This window comes from Otolemur garnettii, unplaced genomic scaffold (assembly GCF_000181295.1).
Source record: "Otolemur garnettii isolate 467f Iridium unplaced genomic scaffold, OtoGar3 scaffold00036, whole genome shotgun sequence".
NCBI classification, from domain to species: domain Eukaryota; kingdom Metazoa; phylum Chordata; class Mammalia; order Primates; family Galagidae; genus Otolemur; species Otolemur garnettii.
This window is the reverse complement of record NW_003852431.1, coordinates 9072692-9085299: the sequence shown is the minus strand read 5'-3', so window position 1 is coordinate 9085299 and position 12608 is coordinate 9072692. Positions and strand designations below refer to the sequence as shown.

At 33.3% G+C, this 12608-nt stretch overlaps 1 protein-coding gene across 10 annotated transcripts in view; it reads right to left on the bottom strand.

The window, feature by feature from the left end:
* Nucleotides 1-12608, bottom strand: part of MYCBP2 (MYC binding protein 2, E3 ubiquitin protein ligase) — a 273377-nt gene that overhangs the window by 109984 nt on the left and 150785 nt on the right. For all 10 annotated transcript variants that reach the window (XM_023513171.1, XM_023513166.1, XM_023513164.1 and 7 more), the window contains 6 exons: nt 12269-12387; nt 11582-11669; nt 9298-9347; nt 5394-5566; nt 3890-4034; nt 129-344 (listed from right to left, as the gene is read on the bottom strand). In XM_023513171.1, coding sequence (XP_023368939.1) covers nt 129-344; nt 3890-4034; nt 5394-5566; nt 9298-9347; nt 11582-11669; nt 12269-12387 — 791 coding nt within the window. The remainder of the gene's footprint in view (nt 1-128; nt 345-3889; nt 4035-5393; nt 5567-9297; nt 9348-11581; nt 11670-12268; nt 12388-12608) is intronic.

The window sequence follows — 12608 nt, the reverse complement described above, 5'->3', positions numbered from 1 at the left end:
AATAAGTTTAACATATATCAACAGCTTCCTAGACCTGTAATTTTGTGTCTGCATTTGAACCACTGAAATGTTTGTTAAATGAATGACTGGTTAAAAATAAAATTTTTCTGATAAGTAAAATAAGTTACCTTCATCATAGTTATGGCAATATATCGAGCCTCCTTCACTATCATTGGTTCATATGAAACATCCAGCTTTGGTGATGCCAGTCCACCAAAAGTCATGTCAGTATTTGGAGCTGCAGCTGTTACTGCAGGACTGCCAGGAATCCTTTGAGATTTCTTTACTTGTTCTTGTTGTAAAGATGTTTTTTTCTGAGAAACAGGGACGGCTTTCACTTCCACCTAACCATGAGATTATAAAACCAAATATTATTATATAATGGTCCTTGATGCATCAAAAGAAGTTACTTACAATTATGGATTAACAATTACATAAATTTTATATTAGCAAAGGTTTATATAAGCCATTCCCTCCAAAGTCTTTTTAACAGAGCCAGAATGACTTCAAAAGGGGTGTACAGTGTGGACCCTAAACAGTGTAAAATAAAGGCCCCATTTTTTGAATAAATGATCACAAATATCAAAACACAAAATAAAAATAAACAGCACCATTAATAAAATACCTTAAAAGATAGAATGAATATATATGGAATTCTTACAGGGACTAAAATTAAATTATTTTCTCAGGTATTCAAATATATTTTAAAGCACGAATTTCAATTTGAGCTACACTGTTATGCAGAAGAAAATGTACTCCAAAAATAGAAGTCTTAAAATGAACACATAACAGATCTCATCTTATACTTAAAGCCTAAATATGTTTCTTTACTGTGGTAGAAAAATACCATTATTAGATAGCTCTGTCACAAACATAAGCCATTTGATTTAAGCAGTCTAATTAAACTTTACAACTCAATTCCTTCAAAAATAAAATAGGAATATCTTTCAATAACTTACTCTACAAATGCAAAGAACAGATTTGCTAAGGCATGTGGAAGCAATGAAAATACAAATTGCCTCATAAAAAATACTTTTCACAAATGTTTTCCATGATTTATAACAAAACATTTTATTTTTTTGTTTGCTTATGTATTGAAATAAAAATTTGATCCCTCGGTAACCATAAATTTACAAACAAGTTGAACAGCACTTCAGTTCATCATCAGGTACCATCACTCCAACCTTCACTCAACATTTTTGCTGTTCCTTACAGATACTATTTTTGTGGTTGGCAAGCATAGGTAATCACCAATAGAAACTTCACAGAAATGAAAAAGGCAGCATAAATGAAAGTGACAGCACTACTTAAGTAGTAATTGAGGGGTATGTCAAGACTGAAGAGGGTCATTAATGCTTACTGTACATACTGACAATGCCTCTGTATGAAATTAGTAGTTTGAGACTCTGTCTACTTAAAGTGCAGCTGACAAATACGTTCCACCAAATGACCACAATCACCAGTTGGGTATGAGAGATCAGTATTTGGACTAACATAATGTCCTGGAAATGTTAAAAGCTCACACTTATAAGTACAGTTGGCCCTCTGTAAGTTGACCACTCAAGGGACTACAGCAAACTGGTCAACAAATGGAGGTGGTCAACAAAAGGAAGTAAGCCTGCTGTACTGGTACACACATGTACTTTACTTACTTTACTTTCTTGTATAGCTTTTATTAGAGAATATCACATGAAATCATACATAATCAAAATATAGCATCATGCAAAATCAATACATTTAATTATTTTTTGCTCATGGTTTAACCATTCTTTCTGAAAAAAGAATGGTCTGTTTCTTATTCTTGTTACCAATGTTGAAGTGGAGGGCGGGGAGGGGAGAGGAGGAATGAAAGATCTATCATACAGTTAAAAAAAGAACCCAACAATTCAGCCATGAAAAAAGATAGTGATTTCACATCTTTTGTATTAACCTGCATGGAGTTGAAAGACATTCTTCTAAGTAAAGTATCACAAGAATAAAAAAGGAATTATCCAACATACTCAATACTAATAAGAAGCCAGCAGATGCTAAAGCAGGGGTCCTCAAACTTTTCAAACCGGGGGCCAGTTCACTGTCCCTCAGACCGTTAGAGGGCTGGACTCAGGCCTCGGGACAAGTCAGCTGCTAAGCAGGACAGGCAGCGGTGACAAAAACACCTGGCGGGCACGATAAATGTCCTAGATGGGCTGCATGTGTCCCGTGGGCCGTAGTTTGAGGATGCTTGTGCTAAAGCATGCCCACATAGGAGAAAAATTCATTTCAATTCTATTTGTAGGGAATAGGGAACCATGAGGAGCCGTGAGGAGCTCTCACTGAATGGGCACGTATAGGGGTCTTTGGCACACCTTTTGGGTGTGAGACATAACTACAAGTGGGACTCTACCTAGTAAACTCAAATACTTTGACCTGGTTGTTTGTACCCTCACATTAATCTGAAAGAAAAAAACAAAGAACCCAAAGAGAAAAAGAAAAAAAGATAAAGCAGAAAGTCTGACTGAAATGCAAAATATAAGAGAACAATACAAATACCCAAATAGACACAATAAAAGGTGCAAAGGAGGAAACATAAGGAAAGAAATAAAAGAAATATGATAACAGTATGGATTAAAAAGAAATTAATGTTATGCTAACATGGAAAATGGTATTACAATGTTAGCACAGGCAGAAGGAACTTAATCTCATGGATTTATAGACTGGATTTAACAATTTACCACACACACTCAAGTGAGAAATTTATTGGTGAGTACATAATACAAAAGTCCTCCTCTTAATGTGTACTGTACTGTGATCAGAATTTAGACTATGGCATATTAGGTGTGTTCCTGTGTGTGTGTGTGTATAAAGTATTTGACATGAACTTAAGAGTATATACTATTCCATCATATACAGTATTTGCATATTTGGGTCATGATGTAAATTTTTACTGTGGACCATATCTCCAAAAATTTGAAAGACACTGTCAAAGACTGATTTTTATTTAGTAATAGGGTCAAATGCTTTTCTATATAATTTTTTTACTGGTCTTAAGTCATGGAATCAATGCGGTTTTATTTTTTACTGAGTCAGGTAGTTACCACATTGGCACTGTGCTTCTTTATGTTATAAATGAAAGTATGCAAAAAGTAGTTGAACAGTTTTACTGAAAGGTAAAATATTGAGGTAAAATTAGCTATTCTATGAGCAAAAGGAATTTTGTAGCTTAATTAATCTAGCTTTAAATGACCAAATCACTTTGTAATATAACTCTGAAGAAAAAGGCTGGGGACTTCCTATACAAATTATACTCAATATCAATTTTTTTTCAGAAATATAAAAATTTATTTGAGATTCAGATATATACATTAATAGATTATATCACAAAGGACTTAATTATATGTCTTAGAATATGCTCTAAATTGTCTCAGGTAAGAGGTGTCCAAAGAATTCTATATTCATCAATATATAATTATTTCCAATCCTCATTCTTTTATAATCCAAATTCATATACTTATAATTTATTTTATAAGTATTTGTTATTTTTAAAATGCCAAATGCAGAATGTATTTGAACCTTTTAACATATACATATATACAAAATTACAATGTATTCTTTTACGTATTTATTCAATTACTATGTTTTCAGGGCCTTCCCTCTAGATGGCTGACACTCTTTAAACGGACACTTTCTTATTTTTCCTTTGAATCAACACAGCATCTAGCAATATGTAAAAAAACAAAGAAGAGATAAATAACCTAATTTGAGGCTATTTAAACAATTTTTCAGTGTCTTCCATTATATATAGCTAACGAGGGTAGAGCAAACCAGCTCTAAGCACTTGTCATTTCTAAAATTTTATCAGTTACAATAGTCAATGTACAGATGTTAGTTAAATTAATTCACTTATAATTACCTTCATATTGGGAACATGCACTACATCCCCATACTGGTCTTTTGTTTGAACAGTTATGGTAGTAGGCCAACCACAACGAATATCATCTTTATTCAGGATCAAAGATGTTTTCTGAGGATCAGCATAGGAATCTGGCTGAAGCCACCTAACAGTAATGCAAAAAAACCCCAGATGAACCAACAAAAACCCAGATATTTATTAGTATCTTCAATGATTAACTTGAAATTAAGTCAAAAGAACAAAACTTGTATCAAATGAAATACTAAAACACTATCTTTATTTCTGATTGAATGATAATCACACTGTCTCCCTTGGAAACTTAATGATGAATTCATTAAGAAACACGCTAGGCTCAGTGCCTATAGCTCAAGCAGCTAAGGTGCCAGCCACATACACCAGAGCTGGCAGGTTCGAATCCAGCCCAGACCTGCCAAACAACAGTGAAAACTACAACCAAAAAAATAGCTGGGCATTGTGGCGGCCTGTAGTCCCAGATATTTGGGAGGCTGAGGCAAGAGAATCACTTAAGCCCAGGAGTTTAAGGTTGCTATGAGCTGTGATGCCACAGCACTCGATCCAGAGTGACAGCTTAAGGGTCTGTCTCAAAAAAAAAAAAAAAGAAAGAAAGAAAGAAAGAAACATGCCAAAGCACATAAGATTTCTGGTATTTATGTCCAATATAAAAAAAACTTTAAGGAAGAAGAACCTTACCTAACAAATGCAATCAATGTAACCTGATTCTTTATGCCCCCAATGAACCCCCAGCAATAAAAAAAAATAATAACTTTTAGAAATTTTAACTGACTAGCTTAAAAGAAACCAAATTTAGGTTGACTATATGTTGAAGTACTCATTCTTACTGAGGGACGTCTGCCTTAATTTGCTAGCCTAAGAGCCTGGGAAAGGGCAGCTTCTCTGTAAAAACAGGGAGAGAAATGGCCTTCTGCCCTCCTGAGAGCAGCTGAGATAAAGGTGTATTGTCCATCTAGTCTTCACACAATTTATCAGCTATCTCCCTTTCCATGTAAAATTTGCTAATTTTCTATAGTTTGTGATATCCATTCCTGAATTTACTACATGAACTACATTTAAATTGTCCTATGAGACTGTGAGATAAGAAGTATGTAATTCTGTCATGCATTATTACATAGAGATGTCAATGAAGACAGCAGTGAGCTGACTCAAAAGATTTGTTATTTCTCCTCAATTGCTATTATGGTCTGGAAAAACTAAAAATTAAAAATGATTTTAAAATTAAAATCAGAAAGAAGTAAGATTTTTAACTTTCAAACAGTGTAATCAAATATACCAGCATGTTTTTCTTTTAATCTTAAAAAAAAAGCAAATAGAAACAAAATAATCAATTAATCACTTTCATAAGTTTCCAAATATTTTGGAATACTAGCATTTTATACTTTGGCTAGTTAAAAACACATAAACAAGATTTTTTAGGCATCAAAGAAAGCCCTAATAGAAAGTAACTACACCACATCAAGCACATTACCTTGCAAGCCTTCCACCACTCGATCCTGGAACACAAGCAATAAAATCATCCAGAAAGGACTGTTCATTGCTTTGGATTTGGAGTGGTAAATTTCCTTCAAGGGCCTCTAGTATAGTTGGTGAATGAGAAAGAGCTAAGCCCTTTCCAAGAATACCAGAATGGGTTTTGCACACCTGTTAAGTAAAGAACAGTATTTATATATTTTAGAACATAAAACCTCAGAATATACATTTTTTCCAGCATTCCTTCTTGTAGCATATGTAGTAGAACATTTCTAGGAGAGAAAAATATGGGATAATACTCCCAAGTTCTTTCCTCCATCAAAAATAAGTGATTTATCTGCCTACATAAAAAAAAAAAAAAAGTAGAAAAGCTTTAAATAAACAACCTAAGCAAACAATGTATCTCAAAGAACTAGAAAAACAAGAACTATCCACACCCAAAATTAGGAGAAAAGAAATACGAATGATCAGAAAAGAAATAAAAATGAATAAAAAAAATCAATGAAATCAGTAATAAGTTGGCCTTTTGAGAAGACAGATAAAATTGACATACTTTTAGCCAGATCTAAATAAATAAAATAAAAGATTAAAAAAGGAGACATTACAACTAATACTGCAGAAAACCTAAGGCTCATTAGAGACTACTATAAGGAACTATATGGCAATAAATTAGAAAACCCAGAACAATGGATAAATTCTTGGACACATACTACCCATCAAGACTGAACCAAGAAGAAATCCAAAACCTGAATAAACCAATGACAAGTAATAAGACAGAAGCAATAATAAAAAGTCTCCTACCAAAAAAAAAAATCCCAGGACCTGATGGCTTAGTTCTACCAAGCATTCAAAGAAGAACTAATACCAATTTTACTTAAACTATTCCAAAAATTAAGGGATACTCCCAAACTCATTGTACAAGGCCTGTATCACCCTGACACCAAAATGAAAGACAGAAAAATAAAATGACAGACCAATTATCTCTAAAGAACATAGATGCAAAAATCCTCAATACAAAATATTACCAAACCAAATTCAACAACACACTAAAAAGATTATTCATCATGATCAAGTAGGATTCATCTAGGGATGCAAGGATGGTTCAACATACACAAATTACTGTGCTATATCAAATCAACAGAAAGAAGGAAAAAAACCATATACTCATTTAATTGCATTCAATAACATTCAACAATCTTTCATGGCAGAAACTCTTAAAATCCTGGGTATACAAGGATTTTACCTCAACACAATAAAAGACATCTATGTAGTATGACAGACCCACAGCTGGTATCATACCAAATGGGGAAAAGCTGGAAGCTTTTCCTCCTAAGATCTGGAATAAGACAAGCACTCCCACTTTCATTACTGTTATCAACACAGTATTGAAAGTTCTAGCTAGAGCACCCAGACGAGAAAAAGAAATAAAGGGCATTTAAATTGGAAAGGAAGAAGTCAATTATCCTTGTTTGAACATGATATTACTTATATCTACAGAAACCTAAAGATTCCACCAAAAAAACCCAAAAAACAAAACTATTTGAAACGGTAAATCGGGTAAATTTTGGGAATACAAAAATCAACAAAAATTAGTTGTATTTCTATATGTCAAAATAGTAAACAATCTGGGGGAAAAAACACACAAGAAAGTAATCCCATTTACAATAGCTACAGATGAAATAAAATACCTAAGAATAAACTTGACCAAAGAAAGTGAAAGATCTCTATAAGAAAAACTATAAAACACTGATGAAAAGTTGAAGAGAACACAAAATAATGGAAAGATATTCCAAGCCCATGGAATGGAAATGTCTATACTTCCCAAAGCAATCTATAGAGTCAATGTAATCTCCATTAAATATCAATGACATTCTTCATGGAAAAAAGAAAAAAGAATTCTAAAATTTATAAGGTACCATAAAAGACTCAGATAAGCCAAAGCCATTCTGAGCAAAAAGAACAATACTGGTACAATCACATTATCTGACTTCAGATTATACCACAGAGCTGTAGTGAGCGAATCAACATGGTATTGTCATAAAAACAGACATAGAAAATGGAGAATAGAGAACCCAGAAACAAATCACAAATCTATAGTTAACTTATCTATGAAAAAGGTGCTAAGAACATACAGTGGAGAAAGAGTAGTTTCTTCAATAAACGGTGCTGAGAAAACTGAATATCTACATGCAGAAGAATAAAACTGGACCTCTTATCTCTTGTGACATAAAAAATTAAATCAAAATAGATTAAAGACTTACATCTAAAAGAAAACATTTGGGACATGCTTCAGGACATTGGTCTGGCCAAGAATTTCTTAACTAATACCCTCAAAGCACAGGCAATCAAAATAAAATTAGACAAATGGGATCACATCAAGCTAAGAAGCTTCTTCACAGCAAAGGGAACAATCAACAAAGGCTAGACATAACCCATGGAAGAAAATATTTGCAAACTACCTGTCTGACTAAAGGATTAATAACTACAATATATAAGGTGCTACAACAACTCCATAGGAAAAATTCAAATAATCAATTAAAAAATGGGCAAAGGATCTGAATAGACATTTCCCCAAAGAAGCCATACAAATGGCCATTAGTTATATGAAATGATGTTCAGCTTCATTAGTCACCATGAGATAACATCTCACACCACTTAAAATGTCTTTTATTCAAAAGACAGGCATTAATGCATACTGGTGAGGATGTGGAGAAAGGGAAACTCCCATATACTGTTGGTGGGAATGTAAATTAGTACAATCACTTATGGAGGTTCCTCAAAAAACTGAAAATAGAACTACCATTATGACCCAACAATCCCATTGCTGTAAGAGGAATTCAAGTTTATCAAAAAGATATCTGCATTCCCATATTTACTGCAGTACTATTCATAATAGCCAAGATGTGGAATCAACTGAAGTGACCATCAGATGAATGAATAAAAAATAAGTGGAGTATTATATAGCTACAAAAAACAACGAAATCCTGTCATTTCAGGAACATGGATGAAATCAGAGAATATTAAGGCAAATGAAATAAGCTAAGCACATAAGGATAAATCTCGTATATTCTCACTTATATGTATGTGGGAGCTACTTTTTAGAAATAATAGATTTCATGCAGATTTCATACAGTATGCACTGGTGTTCAATGAACTGTTTAGGTACTATAGTTTGAAAAATACACTATGATATTTCCATCCTATTAGAGATTTCTAGCTAGGTAAATTAAGACTTTAAAGAAAAAACAGTCTAGCAATTTTGAGTAATAAAATACTGGACTGATAGAGAGCACTTCACTGAAATATAATACTCATGTATTTCCACTCCAGTGCCAAATGTGCTAGTTAATTAATGTCTAAACAAAAAGGTAAGGCAATCAATAATAAAAACAACAAACTGATGGTTCCCAAATGCCTACGGGAAACTGATTCTAACCACTTAGAATGACATATAGGTCTATCACAGTCTAAACTCACAACTGTACCTACTTCACCTTTTGCCACCTCCTATCAAAACCTATAATACAACACCTCTAGTTTCCTTTTTGAAATATTCTTCTCTGTTTTCTTGCTGGTAAAATAAAACTTCTTTCAAAAGCAATTTAAATGTCCACAGCTCTGCAAAGCATTCCCCTGCACCCTTGGCACTCGGTTTGCTTTTCTTTCGTCCACAGGACTTTTATCTAACTCCAGAGTCAATATCCACCGCACAGCACAACAAGGGCTCACGTGGTCTCCTCCCACTAAGGGAAGCAATAATGCATTGCTCTGTAACTGGCAATGAGAGAACAAAGTACTTAATGAACAAACCCTATGTTCAAGAAAAATAATGCTGATCTGAGTGAAAACACTGCTTTTTTATTAATGTACAAAGGTTATTTTTACAATGGTTGGGACAATACCTGCAATGCAGCCTCTTCAAGAATTTCAAGATCTTCCTCTAATTCATTACCTGTTGTGCAAATAATATATTTTACTAAAATATGTCAATATCTAGTTTAACTTTGTAGTCTTTCACATTACATCTTTTTTTACAATTCTGCTATTCCATATTGAGAAGATTTATCATTCTAGAAAAACCCCAGTGATACACATTTTAATACATCAATTATTTTCAGTGCGACTATAAGCTATAATACTCAAGGTAATACTCAAGAAGCACCCACTGGGTGATTTGCCAAAGATAAATATTGTATTTATATGTATAAATGTGTACTTTCTAAATTTAGTGTATTTACTTTTTAGGCCAAAAAAAGAGAAGAAATATTATTCCAAATCTAAACCTTATATTTTGGTTGCCTTATAGAAAAGATAGACCATTGGTAAACAATAAGTTGCATACAAAAAAAATAATAAGTGACTATATCCTTTAGTTCTTTTCTTCTTTACTAATACAAAATACTTTATTTACTGACTTGTCTTTCATAATTTAATTATAAAATGTTACTAACAAAGCAATATTTCTTCCAGGGGAAATATTCAAATGATACAGAAGTGGAAAACAAAAAAATGTCTACCTCTGTAACCAGTGCCACATCCCTCACAAAGACACCCAGTGTTAACTGTGTCGATGGTCTCTTATGTACTGTCCTAGGAACTTTGTGTTTAAGTCATAAATGCACATGTGTGTGTAAATGTTCACACATATGAACACATACATACGTTATATCTGTACACACATGAGATAAGGTACGCAACTTGTTTGTCTCATGTCCTATAATTTGGATAAGTTTACAGATTGCCACTAAATAGACAGATGTGCCATTACTTATTTTCACCATTTTTCAATTAACAGATACTGTGGTTGCTTCTAGGGTTTACAATCAAAAGCACTGCTGTGTTAATCTATCCTTCAACATTTTGTTGAGCATTTGTTCAAGTTCACATAAAGAACTGCTATGTCAAAAAGCATATACATGTATAATTTTAACAGCTATTGACAAATTTCCTCCAAAGAGGTTGCTACTAATTTTCCTGAGATAAAAAGAACACAAGATCTCTTTTTCCCACATATAATACATACCAATATTACGTAGGGGAAAAGGAGTTGAGAAGAATGAAAGGGACCAGGAAGAGAAAAGGGAACAGAGAAAGAAGGAAAATGTAGAGAAAAGAGAAGAGAAGAAAGGATAGAGTAGGAATGGCAGTCTTAGAAGAAACAGATGGGGTTAGAGTTAGGGAAATATAATAATATATCTTTTAGTCCCAAATAATGTGAAAATAATATATTAAATCATGTGTAAATATTATAAAATTAGTAAGCACTTTTATTTTCATCTTTACCCTCAATTATAAGTTCATCTACATATCATACAAATTTACTCCATTAAAAAAAGGCCCCATTTCTGCCTCTGCCTCCCTTCTCTGTTTTGTTCCACATGGAAACTTTCTAAAGAGTGACCTACATTCAAATTGACTCCCTTCTTACTTTCTATTCTCTCTCAATCCATTCCGAAAAGTCTCACATTTCTCTCATTTTACTAATACATTTCTTATTGCTTATATAGATAGCCAACGTGTTTCAAATCCACTGAGAGACTTTCACTGATTTCTTAGTAGCACGTAAAAATCCCATGACCATGCACTCTCCAGTTTTCCTCTGCTTCACCGGATGTTCCTTCAGTCTCACTGGCAACTGTCTCTTCCTATTCTGCTCATCTTTGAAATGCTGGCAAGTCCCTGCTTTTATCGTGGGCTATCTTCTCTTTCTCATCTATGCTCTCTAGCTTTCCTTTCATATGGTCCATGTCTTTAAATAACAACTATGTTTAAGTGACATTTCTAAAGACTTGTCCCCTGAGCTCCAGACAATCAATATCCAATTGTGTACCTGATATTTATACTAGGATATATACCTGATATTTATACCTGATATACCTGTGTACCTGATATTTATACTAGGATTTGATTTAATACCATATATCCAGTGGTTAACTCAAATGCCTGGCACATAGCATGTACATGCAGTAGGAGGATATATATATGAATGTATGAATAAATGAAGACTAGAGGATATACTTCAGTTTCCATTTAACCAAACCCAAGCTACCAGCATAATAAGCAATTATTACTCAAGAGTATATGTGATTATTTTGTACCTCTATTTTCAGATATTTTATAGTAAACATATTCTGTTCTTAAGATTAAACAAATATGCATCAATACCTAGTACTTGACCACACTTACCAATAGGAAGCGCTAAATCCTTTTTCATCAAAGCTGCGGCACAAACCCCACCAAGGTTGGCTAGTTCTTTTTCCAACTGAATCACTCCCTGTAGAATTGCATAACATTTTCTGCTTTAAAAATGTTGCACAGTTAACACAGACTGTCAATAAAATGTGGTTTGAATTCAACCATTACTTTTGAAATGAGAAGGAAGTGTGTGTGTTAGCTAATGGTTAGATTGAGAGTGGAAAAGTTAAGTATTATGTCTCATGGTAGTTATAAAGTTTGGGTTTACAGGTTCATTATCTAAATAATTTTTCATTCATTAATTTGAAGGAACATGATCAACTTTGACCTTGGTTTTGTTTTACTGCATGATTTAGAACATTTAGGCTAAGATGACAGTAAGTTAGTCCCTTATGAAATTAGTTCTATTATTTATCCAGAAAGGTACAGCCACCTGGGCAGGCATAATTATACTTCAAAGGCTGGGTCATGTTGCACAAACTCCATTTCCTTCATGTATTAAAAGTAGCAAAAGCAGACCACTACATATAATTAAACTATAAAGTATTTTAAATTATATACTTCTATCTTAAAATACAAGCAAACTTCAGAGATTTTGCATATAGGTAACAATACAATTTTATTAGCAATCCTTAGAAACATAATCCTTAACAGAAGGAAAAGATAATTCATTTTTACCTCATCAGGCCCAGGGCTAAATTCATATCCAATTGCAAAACACTTGAAACCATAGAAAGAAGCTTTGTCATCTTTCACATAATCTGATGCAGTCTCCAGTGAAAAAAGGGCTTCGTTTCCTAAGAAAAACGTCAATACTGAGTCCCAAATCTAAAAACACTTTATTAAAATTTCCCTCTCTTCTCTCTATCTCAAGATTGGAAGCAATACAAACCAGATACTAAATAAACTAAATAGGGATTCTGGGTGTGTGTGTGCGTGTGGATTCTTATTATCTATTTGAGCAAACTGCTAAAAACAACACTAGAAATAAGACCATCCCAAGAGAATTTTTATTTTT